Raw genomic sequence first — 17,054 nt, forward strand, 5'->3', positions numbered from 1 at the left:
AGCAAACACTATTCTCCTCTTAAGGAAAACAGGGAAAACCTGGAGAAATACAAACCACACCTCCCAATATTTCTGGAGATTAAGATCGATCAAATATAAGCTCACGGGACTTTCCTGGTGGTCTAGTGGCTAAGACTTTGCACTCCCAATGCAGGGGGCCCGGGTTCGATCCCTGGTCAGGGAACTAGATCCCACATGCTGCAACTAAAGAGCCTGCACGCCGCAAGGAAGACCCGAAGCAGCCAAATAAATAAATATTAAAATATATATATATATATATAAATATATATACATATAAGCTCCCAATCCAAAATTACAAAACACAAAGAATTAAGCCACCAGGAATAAATCAATGAAAAAACAGCAGCATTTGGTCTTCAAAGACTTCAGATATTGGTATTATCAAACACAGAATATAAAATAACTGTATTTAATGGGACTTCCCTGGTGGTCCAGTGGTCAAGACTCTGAAATTCCACTGCAGGGGGCACAGGTTCGACCCCTTTTCAGGGAACTACAATCCTGCAGGCCACACGGTGCAGGCAAAAAAAAAAAAGAAAAAAAAAGTGCTGAAGGAAAAATTAAGCCTATCTCCAAGAAGACAGAACAAAGAGGCAAAGATGGATAACAAGAGAGACTTTAGAGACTCAATGCCTAAAGAATCACAATATCAATAATAAAGAACTGAGAAATCTGTGGCTGAAAAGATAGAGAATGCCCAATATGATAACTTAAAAAAAAGAAAAAAAAAAAAGAAAAGATGCACACCAAGGTACATTATTGTGAACTTTCAAAACACCAGGGATTAAAAAAAATAAAAGACTTTAAATGCTTACAAGGAAGAATAAATAAATAAACTGGCATCAGATTTCTCAAAAGCAACAATGAAAGCTAGCAAATAATGGAGAATGCCTATGATTTTCAACATAATTCTATACCCAGTTTAACTATCTTTCAACACTTTATGATAAAATAAAGGTATGAGATTTGTCAAATCTCCAAATATTTATTGATCATATATTCTTTCTCAGGAACCTTTTAAGGATATGTTCAATCAAACAGAATTAAGAAAGGTAAAGACCTGGGGTTGAGGAAGATAGTGAATCTAACTTAGGAAAGGAGTGAAAGAACATCCCAGTATGGCAGAGAAGGGAAGGCCCAGGACAAGAACTGTGCCTTAAGCCTAAAGGGCAAACACTCCATACTGGAATAGGCAGAAGGAAGGCTCTATAAATGTGTTTCCAAAAAATAAAAGCAACAGATTGTTTAATTGTACAGACAATTTTATTAAGAGGCATTTTACAGAGGGTTTGGAACTTAGCCTGCAAGTCAAGAAAAATTAAGTAAATGAAAAAAAAAAAATGTGGCAAAAAATGTGCTCCAGGCACAACAAACAAACCTTTTTCTTTAAGAAAGAAAATGTGATCACAGTACACTACTTGGCCAAATTATTTTAAAAAGGAAACACAAAAACCAAAGTGAATGAAAGTTATTGTACACAAAAGGAGACAAAGCATAAGTAATTTTTAAACTTCTATCACACATGTTCCTATAAAATAAGGGCTGAGGCTAAGTTCCCTCCAGATAGACAGTTGAGAACCCAATAGATTAATTATCCAGAAGGGCAAAGTCTTGAGCGTTTCTCCCTGGCTACCGAGTCTGATCCATTCTGAAGGGTTTTAAGCCCATGAGAAACTGGCTACACGATAAGTTATAAATGGATATTAAGGCAACTTACTTATCACCATCTTAAGGCATTCAGGATTGTCTTGAATAAGTGGTTCAGCTTGTACTGTTTTACTTAAGAAATTCTTTGATATAAGAGGAAACCTGACTTTAGCAAGGATGTCAACCATAAATGGCTGGCGGTTAGGTTCATCATATTTCAACCACCTGACTGCAGCATCATAAACCTAAGGGGAGAAAAACAGCATAGTACAGTTCTTAGAAGGCAGCAGCACTTCCAATTACCTATGTTTGCTCTCACGTTGAAGGCGGAGAGTCTCATGAAGACACAACTTCTTATTCCCAATATTTTATTCAGATATTTGCTTTCATCCCCAAACACCATCTGTACTTCAGAACAGTTTACACAATGCTCTAGTGATTCTTCCAGGTAATATGTTTTTTAAAACTAATTACTACTACGTAATGTAATGACAGGTAGGATGTTGAATCTATAATTGTTTTTAAACAAAATATAGCTTCCTTTTTGGAAGGAGATATGATGTACATTTCCACTGAAAAATATCTATTGGTCAATGATAGTTTCAATATATGTTCATATGATACCAGGAAAACAGGTTAATTTCCTCAGAGGCCTTCTACCCCAAGAGACATGAAGGTCATCTATGATTTTATTCCTGAATAATGAATTGACAGACTTATTTACTTTATGGAAACTTTATGATATAATAATTCTATATATAAAAAATAAATTACAGGATATTTACATAAGAATTGCTTTCCAAAATAATATGGTAGCATTCATTTAACTGTACCAAACAAGCCCAAGTTTATTAACATAATTGGATTCATAAATCACTAGTTTAAATACACTGAAAACCAACCCATTATTTCATATACATATACATCTACCACACACATTTGAGTTAGTTACATTAGTTATTTTGGGTTGGTGTTAATAAGCCCTAAGTTTGAGACAGTTAATTTTTTACGGGAATTGGTCTGTTTTTTTAAATAAACTATTTATTGGAATACTTTCTGATTTACAGAAAAGTTGCAAAGATAGTGCAGAGTTCCCATACACCCTGCACTCAGTTGTTAAAATAGTACATTAGTATGAAACTCTTATCATAACTAATGAACCAATACTGATACATTATTATTAACTAAGGTCCATACTTAAAAAAAAAAAAAAATCCTTTAGTTTTTGTCTAATGTTCTTTTTCTGTTCCACAATCCCATAAAAGATACCACATTACATTTAGTGGTTATGTCACCTTAGGCTCTTCTAGACTATGACTGTTTCTCAGACCCTCCTTGTTTTTGAGGACTTTTTGACAGCTTTGAGTTCTGATCAGGTATTTTACAGACTGTCCCTCAATCTGGGTCTGTCTGATGTTTTTCTCATGATTAGGCTGGGGTTACAGTTTTTTTGGGAGGAAGACACAGAGGTAACATGCCATCCTCATTACACAAGGGTACATGGTATCACTGATGATATTAACCTGTAGGTAGTGTTCATCAAGTTTGTCAGGTTTCTTCAGTCTAAAATTACTTATTCTTCCCTTTCTATACTATATATGTCAGTCAATTTTGATCACATAACTGAGTTTTTTCTTTATGCCTACTCAGGTTCTCTGGGTCCAACCTGTCAACTTGCAAACTAATACTCTGGGCCATGAAGACTGGGAGAAAGAATATGGCTCAGTGCAAACCTTTTATCTCTAGAACAAAAGTAACTCAAAGCATGCGATCTTACTGTACCTCTATTAGTTTCCTATTGCTGCTGTAACACATTATCACAAACTTATTGACTTAAAGTACAGAGAAGGATGGGGAACTGAAAACAGGGCTTAAGTGAATGTCTGCATATCAAAGTGTTACCCCATCCAGCTCCCAACACCTGTACCTAGCTTACACCTCTGACTGTTTATCTGACAGTTCTGGAGGTCAGAGTCCAAAATGGGTCACACACTGGGCAAAAATCAAGGTGTCAGCGGGGCTGCCTGAAGGCCTAGAGGAGAAACCATTTCCTTGCTTTTTCTAACACCTAGCAGCCATTTGCATTCCTTGGCTTGCGGCCCTTCCTCTATCTTCAAAGCCAGCAATGGCCAACCAAGTCTATCTCATATCACACCACACTGACACTGACTCTTCTGTCCCTCTTCCATATTTAAGCACCCTTGTGATTACATTGGACCCACCCAATAATCTCCTCCTCTCATGATCCTTAACCACATCTGCTGAGTCTCAACTGCTATGTAAGGTAACACATTCACAGATTCCAGGGATTAGGATGTGGACAACTTTGGGGGAGGCATTGTTTTACCTACCCAATAGCATCTCTACAAGTGGCCTGTCTCTCAAAGAGCCAGCCCCTACAAGCACCCAAAACTTATTTTTCCTATGAATTTGGAATTAGTGTAAAGAACACATTCTCTCCTAATATGATTCTTTTCTTTGTCATGTATCCAAAAATGAAGCATAAGAAATCCATAGGGACATTTTTACTAAGAAAAATGTGAGAAGCCAATTTAGTCACCTGATCCTCTGCCCTCACAGTCAGAGTGTCCTGGTTGAGGAGATGTGTAACTCGCTTGACATCAAGTTGTAGAAATTCATCAGTTTTATAAACTTCAGTAAAATGCTGATGAATAAAGTCATCTGCGGTTGCTTTCAATTCAGGACAGTCTAGACACTCTGCTAGCACACTTATACCTGAACACAGAAAGAAAATAAATGAAAAATGAATACCTTAAAAAACAAACAAATATACATTAAAGATTAAGTATGACTCTAGGAAAATGAGACAATAAATTTGATAAATCTGGATCCTTTTCTTTTCCATTGATTTGTCTATTGTTATGCCAATATACTCTCTTCTGTGTGGCTGAATTTGGTACTTTGTAGGACAGTCCCCCTTCAGTGTTTTTTCAAACTTTTCTTGGCTACTGGTATAACATTTTCTCTTGCAAATAAATTTAAAATAAGCTTATAACATTCTACTTTTTAAAAATCCTGATATGACTTCAATTAGGATTGCTGAATTTTTGGATTACGTCAGGGACAGTTGCCTGTTCTGCAACATGGAGGAGTTCCACTTAGGAACATGACATAGATCTCCACTTACATTTTTTAATGATCTTCATCTTTAATGATTAACAGTTTTCTTCATAGAAACCCCATATATTTTCCATTCAGCTATTTTATTTTCTCTTTAGGAGGGAAGATCCCCCCTAATTGATTATTAATGTTCTGTATCAGGAGTCTGCAAAATACCGTCCATGAGCCAAATCCACCCCACATCTAGCTGTAGGGTCAGCAGCTAAGAACGTTTTTCATATTTTTGAAGGGTTGTGAAAAAAGAGGGAGTGGGGGAGAAAAGGGGGGGAGGGGAAGGAGAGGAGAAGCAGGAGAGGGAGAAGTAGGAAGAGGAGCAACAAGGACCACACGTGACACGTGGCCCACAAAGCCTAAAATATTTGCTATTTGGCCCTTATAGGAAAAGTTTGCCAACCTCTGCTAAATAAAACCACTGATTACTGTATATGATTTGTGGCAGGCCTCCGTTCAAAGTCATCAGTTAAATTTTTTTTAGTTTATTAGTTTTGATTTTCCATGTTTCAACTTCATGTTGTCTTCAGACAGTTTTGACACTTTCATATTTATAACCATAAAGGTTCTCATAACTGATGCCTGCTAGTGACTTGTCAGACTAGTTGCCATTTTCTAAATGTACTGACCAATGCCATGGCATGCTACGTGCTCACAGTTTGCTACATCTGAACATTTATGTTCCCACCAGGGAAATGATATTTTCACCAAGAACCAGTATTTGTTTTTTAACTCATTTTTGGCAGTTGAATTTGTTGTAATTATGCAACCCAATTAAATATCATGCAGATCAATAAAATTTGAATGTGAAAAGAAAGCAGTTGCTTCTATGAAAACTAATTCTAAGGTTTATGACAGACTTGAAAACAGCTCAAATTAAGCATGACCAGGACAACTGATAAAATCTGGGAAAACACTGCAAAATTCTAGAGGGATTCTGTAATCAGACTGTCTTGCTCAGTTATCAATTCGTTTAAAGGAAACTAAAAATAAAAAATCATAGATAATACATTATTGATGTGATTTAGGTAAGACAGACAATGGATCAGTATTCAAATCATAGACTTGGTCTTACAGTCAGAGATTGGCAGATTGGTATATTTTTATGTTACACTAAAATAACACCTTTATGGCAGATATAATCTTGTTTAACCACTCACTGTGTTGTTAATGAAGTTTTAAATTAGCCAACAAACTACTGTTCTGATTATGCCTGATAAGAAAACTTTTATTGTTACCTTATTTATTTTTTTGATTGACTACATTGATGGAAATCTTCAAGCACGAAGCTGAACAGTAGCATGTTTCCATGCAAAGAATATTAGCTTTAGGTTTCAGACACATATAGGTTAACTTAGGTATTTTATTTCTAGTTTAAGAGTTTTTTTTAAACATTAGGAATGGGTACTGAAAACACAAAAGTGCCTTCAGCATCTGTTGCTATGATTTTAAGTATTTTTTTCCTATAGCATGTTAGTATAGTATATTATGTTTGGTTTTTTAATACTGAATCATTCTGTCATTTCTGAAGTAAATCATTACTCCTTTTCCTAAACACACAAAAACTCATTACTGAGGCTATTTTTTATTTTGGAAAATGTTGACACGGTATTTTATGGCTTGTTTCTGCCCAGGTTAATATGTATCTCCCTAACCTCCTCTTAAAATATATTACTAGGTGACCACCTATAGCGGTGGGATAGGGAGGGTGTGAGGGAGATGCAAGAGGGAGGGGATATGGGGATATATGTATACATATAGCTGATTCACTTTGTTATACAGCAGAAACTAACATAACATTATAAAGAAATTATACTCCAATAAAGATGTTAAAAATAAATAAATAAATAAATAAAATAAAATATATTACTAGAAAATTTTGTAGTGGACAACGTCTTTAAGATTAAATGAGGGTAAAAAAAAGATTAAATGAGGACACTTATAACCATGCTTTTTTTCTTTATTAAAACATACATTAATGGTGTTTTTTGGTTTTTTTAAAAATAGGAATCTCATTTCTTACCAAGACAATTTGAAGCATCAACTTGTTCTTTCAAAAAATCAACACACATTTTCTTCACAGGTTCAATCTGGTACTGGTTTGCTGCATCTAACAAAGACTGAACATTGTTGCTATTCACAGAAATTCTGTAAGTAAGTTAAAGTGAATGTTAATTTTCTACAATTTATTATTTAAATAATGCTACCATAGAATGTATCCTTCTAGCCCCTGAAATTAAACAAAAAATTAAACTTTTCAGCCCTTGAATTAGTATGGCATAGGATCCTCAAACCCCGCCCCTACCGCCCGTGTAGTTTTTCATTCTGAAGATTCTGGAGCACACCAATTTGTTACAACAACGCTTTGTCATGGCAGATCCCGACCTTACTCCACAACAGAAACGATCCTTAACTTACCTAGCGGTATAAGCGAATTCCACAAGTTGTTCAATAATGTCAGGTTCAGCATCTTTGAGTTCCACTTCAAAGGACTTTGATTCAAGCATGTTAGCTAATACAAAGAGAAGAAACATAAATGGCATGGGTACTACCCTGAGTTTAACTGAAGAACCCGATCATTCTAGGCTGTGTTAAATGTTGGAGAAAAATAACAGGACAGAGACCTCTCTGAAAGAAAATACCTCAGAAAGCCCAACACATTCCTATAATAAATGCAAATTAATTCTCCATACTTGACATGTGCCTTAAAATAATTTAAGAAATTAGTGAATTAGTGTACTTCTAAAAAAAAAAGCCCAAGTGAACAGAGAGATATAAAACTACATTTAGTATTTCCCCAACTCCTAAATTAATTTGGTAGCATTCTCTTAAATTGTTACAGGCAAAATGCCTCTGATGTAGCTGGAACAAACCTACAAGAACAATGACAATTATATATATAGTCAGCTTTCACTAGCAAAGCTCTCAATCTTCCCCAAAACCCTGGTAGGCAGCCAGAGCACTAAAGAGAAAACTTGAGACAGATATATTATATAACCTGATCAAGCTCACAAGCAGTACTAAGTAGAACCAGGACTTGGGCCCAATTCTCAACTCCAAACTAGGGTTCTTTCTAGTATAATATGTTATATTTCATTTTTATTTAGTTTAACTTGCTAGATAAAATGCCATAAGACTTATCTGCTCCTTTGCCTTTCTACCGGAGGTTAAGAAAAAAACCCGGTATTCAAGCAGAAGCTATATCTCCATTAATAAAGACTTCAGGCCTTTAGGGCCAACGAAAGGACAGCTTTCCTTTGATCAATCATCACCATGACCACTCTTCAATCTCTTCACTGTTCTGTGGCCTTAAGTGCTTTTAAAACTGGGAAAAATGGCATATTTTCAATTAGACCCCACCTAATTCTCATAGAAAAAATATTATGTTTTATCTTAAGATACTTACTTGTGAACATTAAGTTAAAAAAATGACTCGCTGCAGCAAGGACAACACGATGAGCAGGTATCTTTCTTTCCTGGACCATAAGGATCACATCACACAATGTTTTCTAATCAAGAGAGAAATAAATAAAATTAAAAGGGGTTCAATGGGCATGGCTTAGCGAAGATATAAAACAGGCGCTTGCCAAATGTTTTATCTCTATTTTGTATTTAAATCCAGTCTTTTTCCAGCACAGATTTTGTTTTTAATGTAAAACCTATTTAGGAAGGACTTACAGAGTTGCTGTCATGAGTTTGCTGTATCAAAATTTGGCACTTAGCTTCCCGACAGTCAGGAAAAAAAAAGAAAAGATCTTTATAATCAGAAAAAAAGTAGTCTACTAATCTTTGAGGGAAGCCAAATTTTTTTTTCTGACACAAATTCTAAGATATTTCTCATGGTGAGATTTTATGGGGATATTAAATGACCTAATGGCAATGTCCTTGATGGTTTTTCAAATATAACAATCTGCTTTTTAAAAATTGTCCTTGATAAAATGCAGGTGGCACACTGCATTTTCCAAAGAAGTTGCCTTCATAGATCTAACTTGCAATAGAAACAACTCAGAATATACAGAGTGGATGAACCAAATGTCCATTCAGCACTCTTTCCTTAAATAACACTTCTCTAAAATGCACTTCTGATGGGACCTGGATAGCAGCCACTTTTTTTAAAATTAAATTAATTAATTAATTTATTTATTTTATTTTTGGCTGTGTTGGGTCTTCGTTTCTGTGCGAGGGCTTTCTCTAGTTGCAGCAAGTGGGGTCCACTCTTCATCGCACTGCGCGGGCCTCTCACTATCGCGGCCTCTCTTGTTGCGGAGCACAGGCTCCAGACGCGCAGGCTCAGTAGTTGTGGCTCACGGGCCTAGTTGCTCCGTGGCATGTGGGATCTTCCCAGACCAGGGCTCGAACCCATGTCCCCTGCACTGGCAGGCAGATTCTCAACCACTGCGCCACCAGGGAAGCCCAGCAGCCACTTTTAAATTGTGATTTCTGACCTAGGCCAAAATGTGTCGCTCTAGGTTACTGAAAGAAGGCAGATCTAAATTATACACTTAAAATGTTGGAAAAATGGGGTACATTAAGGAAAAAATTTAAGATTTACTGGAACCCTTAAAGATGAATTTCAAGGAAAAAGAAATGTCCTTTTTACCAAATAAAATTTCAATTTTTTAATGAAGTTAAAGATAATGTACAGCTTGGGCTCAGAAAAGATTTTGTGAAGCACCCTCTTAGGCACTGGGAATATGAGGTAAATAATATTTTCAGAGTAATTTCACTCACAAAACTAAATAATGGCTCAGGAGCTCAGAGGATATGGCATTTTGCAAATTTTAAGTATTTTACTGAAACTACTGATATAGTTTCTGATAGATAAATCACTGCTATTTCCTACTTTATTACTTCATGAATAAAAAACCCAAATAAGATGGTAATGCTTAGAATGAGAAAAGAAATGGGTCCCAATTAATGGGCTAAGGGATGAACATTTCACTCTTACAGCTTACTTAAATATTTTTTTATAAGGCCTACAGACTATTGCTTAGAAATTATATGCAGATTATAGTTAAAGCTACTGTTATTCCAACAGTGTCTTAAATTTTTATTTCCTTTTATTTGGGGAGGGGGTACAGAATAGGCATAGCTCTCAGGTGATTTTGCCGCATCCATAAATACCAGGTAGCAAAACCAAGCCAACTATTTGGTTACTATCAAAACAAGCTGATCAAGTTGCTGAAGATAAAGAAAGAGAAAGGGAGAAGGGAGGGAGGGAAGGAAGGAAAAAAGGAGGGAGAGGAAGAAAGAATACTGACAGAATAGCAAGCAAATTAGATAGGGGAGGGACCTATGGCTGCTGATGGGAAGTTCCAGAAAAGGTAAAGGTAAACTGAAATGTAGCAAAAAACCTTTCCAAGGCATACTCAGGAATGGGGAATGTTAGTGTAGTGAATTTACAGGCACTGAAGGAAATTAGAGAAATCAGAGGGATCTTTGCACAACTTAGTCTTAGTCTAAGATTAATCTCTAACCAGATATTAATGCTGTGTGTGGCGGGTAGGAGGAGGTGAAATGGGAGCAATCTTTTATATCCAAATGGTGCATTTATTTGACTGGACTACAATAGATTAATAGGTCTTATTCAACAAAAAATGAGACTGACCTAAAAAGAGAGGTCCCTCCTGCTATCAATCCTCTGGGGAAGAGGTGTATGAAAAGACAGGAAATGGGAAGAGACAGAGATTCAGGTGATCTGGAGAATGAGAGGTAACAAGTCCTAGGTGAATGGAAGAGAAACAAAACAAACAAAACTACCTTTTGAACAATACATCTTCACTGGATTAAACAAACCAAAAAACCTTGAAATTTCTCTGTTTATGTCCTCCCAAAATTATATCTTTGTATTTATTATTTTCAGCTTTTGAATTTTTAGCCTCTTATAAACAGCATAGATTTTTGTGTAACTTAGTCTGAAGTTCTCACCATCTAAGGATTATTTTTAGTAGGGTTTAGTTGAATCCCTCCTATTTATTACTGATAACTTATGTTTCATCTTACATATGCCATCTTTTTAAATACTATTTATTATGTTTCCTTGCTGTCTTCATTTTTTTTTTTTTAAACTGTTGGTTGCTATTTTGGTCACATTTTCTTTGGACTTTTTCCTCCTTTAGGTGTCTCATTTACAGATCTGTCAAGTATTTGCAAACTGAATCCAGCAGGGTATTGTTCTAGGAATGCAAGAAGGGTTCAAGAATGATAATTCTATAAATGTAATTCATCATACTGACAGGTTAAAAGAGAAAATTTTCATGTAGAAGGACTTCAGGGAATTCCCTGGTGGTCCAGTGGTTAGGACTCCGTGCTTCCATTGCAGGGGGCACGAGTTCGATCCCTGGTTAGGGAACTAAGATCCTGCACGCCGTGAAGCTTGGCCAAAAAAAAAAAGAAAAACTTCAATATATGGGCAAAAGGGTGTTTGATAAAATTAAAAATTCATTTCCTGAGATTCTTTAGTAAAGAAAATGATGTGTCTGTATGTTGAAGGTCATTCATCAGATCAACAGCAAACTAGTGAAGCAGGAGAGACATTCTCATTCAAGTTTGAAATACACACACACACACACACACACACACACACACACACACACCCTGTCACATTGTTCTGGAAATTTTAGCCATATCACTAAGGAAATAAAGATAAATCAATTTAACACTTGTAGAACTAATATGAAAAGTTAGTAAGGTGGCTAGACAAATAAGATAAACATGAAAAAGCAATTAGATGTAATATGCCATTAGAAAAACACAAAAATGAGAGAAATAAAAATCCCAGTCATAGCAGCAACAAAATAATTAAATGTTGAGAAATAAACCTAAGAAATGTGAGGGATCCACATTAACGGGCATTTGGCATGTGATAAAGATACCATTTCACATATGTAGTGAGAAGGTGGAGCACAGGTAATGTCTAAGGCAGTGAAATTATTCTGTATGATACTCTAACAGTGGATATATGTCATTATACATCTGTCAAAACCCACAGAATGTACAACACAAAGAGTGAACCAGTAATGTAACAATGGATCATCCGTTGTAACAAATGCCCCACACTTAGACAAGATGTTAATAATGGGGGAAACTGGGGTGGGGGGGAGGGGCAAAGGGGGTAAATGAAAACTGCACTTTCTGCTCAATTTTTCTGTTAAACCTAAAACTGTTCTAAAAAAAAAATAAAGTTTAATTTAAAAAATGTGGTGAGAGATTTGATAAGTGAAAAAATGGGATAACATATCAATTTGAGAAACAACAGATTTCTCTGTCATGAAGTCCTCTCTCTTCCTCTGGGGAAGGTAAGTACTGGGAAGGAAGTTTCAGCCCTTTTCTCCATCTGTCGCTTATGGAAGAGTGACTACAGGATGAGCAAGAGCATGGTAGAGGTCACTGACCACACAGAGCCAGGCCTCCTGGCTCACTCTTCTTCCATTAATCTGCCCCCAAAGTAGAACATAATTCATTGGGAGGCTTGCCCCTATCTATGGCAGGAGAGGACTGTTCCCATTCCTCAGCTGCTCTGCCTCAGACTGGGTAAGTTTTTGGTTAAGGGGAAAAAGAAGAGGAAGCCCATTTTATGCTCAACTCAACGCCATGTTCACTAGTCTGTCATCACCATTAATTTATCTGTCTCCTACCTCTACTTCTCAAATATTTAGAACCAGAAGAAGAAGAGGGCCCCTCAAATCCGTATGTATAGACACTCAAACAGAGGCAAACAGAAACTTTGGTGCTACTTTAGTGTTTGCAAGTATTAGACACTTTTGAGGGAAGAGTTCTTTGGTTTGGAAAGACCTCAAAACAGGCAAGCATTTTAGGCATGCATTAGTGGAATAACCTTTTGCTCTCTTTATGTATTTGCCAGACAGGACTGCAAAAGGCACTTTAGGTTCCTGTAAGCTCCACAGCATTGCATGAGGTTCTAGCTTTTAACAATATGTGCTGGCGTTAGTAGGAGGCATGCAAGCAGCTGTCCCAAATTCTATTCTTTATTGTATCCCAAGGAGAGGACTGAGGAATGACTAACCTTTGGATTTATGTAGCTTGTCAACAAGGTTCTGCAATCAGTCCCTCCCAGCGTGATTTCAAGTTGACCCTGGGTACAAATCCCTGGGTAGACTGTAGATTCAACTATAGTTGGGTGGTGGATTTAAATCACTGAAAGGATAAACGAAAATGGAACCCTTATTATATAGGGTAAATCATCATGTTGGATTGAGATACTAGAAGAGTCTCAACAAAGCCATAATAAACCCAAAGGTTAAGAGAAAAAATTTAAAAGGCCTCTTTAGAAATCATCTTTGTTCAGAAAAGCAAGAAAAACAGCACTGGGCTTAAACACATGTATAATCACAATAAGGCGAGTGGGAAAGTTAAAGAAAAACAAAGGAACACACCTAGATTAATAAAGGAAAAGGGGATTTCCTTCCTTAAGGGAAACATATGACAAGCTAGGCCAAACAGCTTTGAAAGGGAAAGGAGATAAACTTTGGTATAACTGTTCTTTAAAAGACGAAATTAGGAAACACAAAAAAGTTATTTTTATTGTTATTTATACAAAAGCAATATGGACCAAAGAGATACAATGAAGGAAGAAAGAATTCAGGAGCAGACTAAATCGTTTCTCTCAGAAAGAAGCTTGATCCTGGAATTTTTTTATAAGATTTCTTTTAAAGCTAAAGGTAAGAAATCAAACACATAATCAAAGGACTGCCCTCAAAAGCCTGGGACAATTATAGTAGGTGATTACAGTAAGTTCAGATTGATTTGAAAAGGGAAAAGGAAGAGCAGCAATAGAGTATTTCATGCATTATTAAATAATCTGCAAGGTGATCTGGTGGGAAGACAGGATCGGTATATGCTCTAGTGCAAAGTATATGGGAAGTTTGTGGAGATAAGACTAAGGCAGAGTACTAGGTCACCTTAAGGGAAGCCAAATAATTCAGACATAGTCCAGACCTAAGTAAGATGCTGGGCTTCCCCATAATTAAAATTACCTTACTGAGGGTGGTAAGGGTTGGCAGTAATCCTGAACGCACGGACCTCTTATTTTCCACCATGGCAAAATCTATAGACTTTGAAAGGCACTAGTAGAAGTAGGTTAGCAAAACATCTGGGCCCAAAAAGAAAAGGAAAAGAGGCATTTGATCTAAACAATGTTAGCTCTACAGGATAGGAAAGTATTCAACTTAAAAACAGGTTAATAACTCAGCTGGGGCTGTCTGGAAGGAACAGACACAAAGACACAGCCCATTTTGACACAAATAGGTAACAGAAAGGAATGTGTCTGCTACCACCAAGTTTCCAAGGCCTGGAAAACAAAAAATGAAGAAAGGCAAGGTTTTGAGGAGCACACTGTAAAGGGCCACAGGCCTTAGAGGAATCTGTTAAAGGTCACACTCCAGCTGAGACAAATGGAGGGGAAAAAAGAAAAGGCTCTTCCAAGAGACAGGATTAATGTATATAAAGAAACTGAATCACTTTGCTGTACACTTGAAACTAACACAACATTGTAAATTAACTATACTTCAATATATTTTAAATATATACATGTATATGTATATATATAAGGAATTTCACAGGAGGTGAGGCTTCTAATGAGGACACAAAGGTGCAGAACAACCAGGAGGATTAGAACTGCAGAGAATTCAGGGCCACAAACTGTGCTCTGCACAACTGCCTGTTACAAATGTGGATCACTCTCCTCCCAAAAGGGAGGGAAGAGTTTGTCACTAGACAAAACTCAATCATTTCTGCACTGAGTGGCCAGGACCACAGGGTTCAAAAAAGAAATGAAAATTAATCTTTAAACATGCAGGATGGACAACAAGGGGAAAAAAGAAACTCTAAGAGACCGAGCAGCTGAGAAATCCCCCTGGCAAATACCTAACATTTTGCCCATGAAAAACAATGTATCATATGCCAATGAAACATTATTATGCATATGTGAAATTCCTTCCCTATCCAGTAAACATAGTGTCCCTATTAGCCTCTTGATAAGTGATTCCTCCCAGCTGAGTTTAGTCTTAGGGTCTATCAATTACAGAGAGCTGACACAGACTGGCAATCTGTCAAAACCAAAAGCCAAGATTTTCTTACTTTGAAAACCCTGTTCCTCCAGAAATGAAGTTTCTATCTGTTTCTGGCTGGGAACAATAAGGTGGGTTAGGACTGTATACATCTGCACTATTTATTGTAGAGAGAGGAGATGTGCTTGTATCTTTTCAGGTTTGTAGGGGTGGGGGTGACACTATGCTAATCTTAAAAGTCCCAGAGACCCTTTGACATACTGAAAACACGTGACACAAACTACCTTGAAATTGGAGATGTTCAGCTTTGGAGGTGCTAAACTAACTTAATCTATTCCAGTGGAAGACAGCCTATGCTGAAGCTGCTGAAGAAGTTACCCTGACTTGACCCAAACACTTAAGTGAACGCCTTCTGGCTGAGACTGAGCAGTTTAAGAAACCAGGGAGAGCAAACTTTTGCCTTTCAATTTTAATTTACAGGGAGATTATAGATGTGGGAATTTAATAATAAGAGGGTTCATAACAGACAAATTTGGGGGATTTTCTGTCGCTAGTATGGAATTAGATGGAGTGCTGTCATTCGGTTCACTGCAGACAATCCGGAGAGCTATGAATGACATCTTGGCTGAGAAAAATTTGAGATGAGAAATGGAAATGACCTTCCAGTCTAGAGTTAACTTAAGAGGTATCGACCCATTCCAGAGCTTTCTGGAGTAAAAATGTAAATAACCTCTTCAACTGTTCTTCAGAGGCTACAAAAAGGAACAGTCATTGATAGAGGATGCCTTGTCAGCATTTAAGATAGAACAAAGCACTCCCTGTGCCAGTAAGAAAACAGAACAACTAAAAGACAAAGCAAACCTGGCAATTCGAACTCACAGTACTTTGTCCAGCCAACTTTTGTGAGGGGATTTGGTGCCTGAATTCTACCATTCAGCTCTCTGAGATTCTCAACTCAGGGAGTTTATGTAATGATCAACAGCCAACTGAGACATAATAGAACACCCTATTGACAGATGGGCAACTACCTGGTAATCCCCCATATGCAGTGCTTCTCTAGTAAAATAAAGTTGGAAGATGAGGCTTTGCTCAAGACCACCCCTGCAAATCCTCTGTTCTCAACACCGCTTAGACATAGAAAGACACACACAGTTTATTCTCTTTTCAGGGAAAAGCCTCAGATCAGTGGTTTTCAAACCTTTTTCTTTAAGCAGCTGAAACCATTTTCAATCCATTTTCATTCTATCTATACAAATTAAGTGGATTTCTCTTAATTTGTATAGATAGAATGGTTTCTAGCCAGAACTAGCCTGGCAACCAAGGCATGGAAGAGGCTCCCCTCACTAATATGCTTAAGGATTCATTTACAGAAATTTTGTTTCTGATCTCAGCAATTAGTCTTTCTGGAGGTGGGTTCTGCTAGCAGTTTAGAGATTTGGGGACCTAAAAGAAGAATCATTTAATCAAGCGATATAACAACATTTCCACAGAATGGACAGTTAAGACTGTGACCTGGCCATTTTGGCCTCCTCATGCCACTGGTAAAAAGTTATTACATTTGGGTAGGTGCCTGATCCTGGCCATGAAGAAAAAAGTTGTTGCTCTTCCTCCATGGGACAGAAGATGACTGGAACTCGGGGGACCCCCTTGGATACCTTCTGGTTGTTGGGAGAGACAGTTCTCTATGGGTCTCGAGTTCCTGCATAGCTTCCTGGACATGCCAAGAATGCAAGGCTCTATCACTTTTTACCCAGGCCATCATTTCTCAGGGTTTTGTTGGCAGAAAGCGACCATAAGGGTGAGATAATGTCTCCCCTCCAGGATAAACAGCAAGCTTGCCTATCATTTGCTATAAAAGTGGCAGATTCCTTACTGTTTATTCCTTAGCTGCAACACAAACCCTAACATCCATCTGGGTCCCACCATGTCACCCTCATAGTACTTGTGGGGCAAGGGGAACTGATGCATACATGCTGATGCTGGTGATGCTGTGCTGTGAACAATCAAGTCTGTTGTCTCTGACCTAGGAGTCTCATGTCTTCTGCCAGCATCCATTAAACAGCAACAGGCTAACTAATCAGCTTTTAAGTAGCATAAAATCAAATCCCAGACCCAACACTAGTACTGCCAACTGCAGTGGTAAATGTTAATGTAAGACTAAAGTAACCCTATACAGGCAAGACCAAAGGTGCAAGATACCTAGGAATAAAAGATCAGGTCACCCCA

General features: G+C 37.2%; 1 protein-coding gene across 4 annotated transcripts in view; it reads right to left on the reverse strand.

Moving 5' to 3' along the window:
- The window catches only part of KLHL7 (kelch like family member 7), a 56,037-nt gene that overhangs the window by 28,437 nt on the left and 10,546 nt on the right, over positions 1–17,054 (reverse strand). For 2 of the 4 annotated variants that reach the window (XM_061197694.1, XM_061197695.1), the window contains 6 exons: positions 12,827–12,957; positions 8,207–8,309; positions 7,219–7,312; positions 6,824–6,948; positions 4,229–4,404; positions 1,739–1,913 (listed from right to left, as the gene is read on the reverse strand). In XM_061197694.1, coding sequence (XP_061053677.1) covers positions 1,739–1,913; positions 4,229–4,404; positions 6,824–6,948; positions 7,219–7,312; positions 8,207–8,285 — 649 coding nt within the window. In that variant the 5' untranslated portion in view covers positions 8,286–8,309; positions 12,827–12,957. The remainder of the gene's footprint in view (positions 1–1,738; positions 1,914–4,228; positions 4,405–6,823; positions 6,949–7,218; positions 7,313–8,206; positions 8,310–12,826; positions 12,958–17,054) is intronic. The other 2 variants (XM_061197693.1, XM_061197697.1) reach the window with 1 other exon arrangement.

This window comes from Eubalaena glacialis, chromosome 8, assembly GCF_028564815.1.
Source record: "Eubalaena glacialis isolate mEubGla1 chromosome 8, mEubGla1.1.hap2.+ XY, whole genome shotgun sequence".
Lineage (NCBI taxonomy): Eukaryota > Metazoa > Chordata > Mammalia > Artiodactyla > Balaenidae > Eubalaena > Eubalaena glacialis.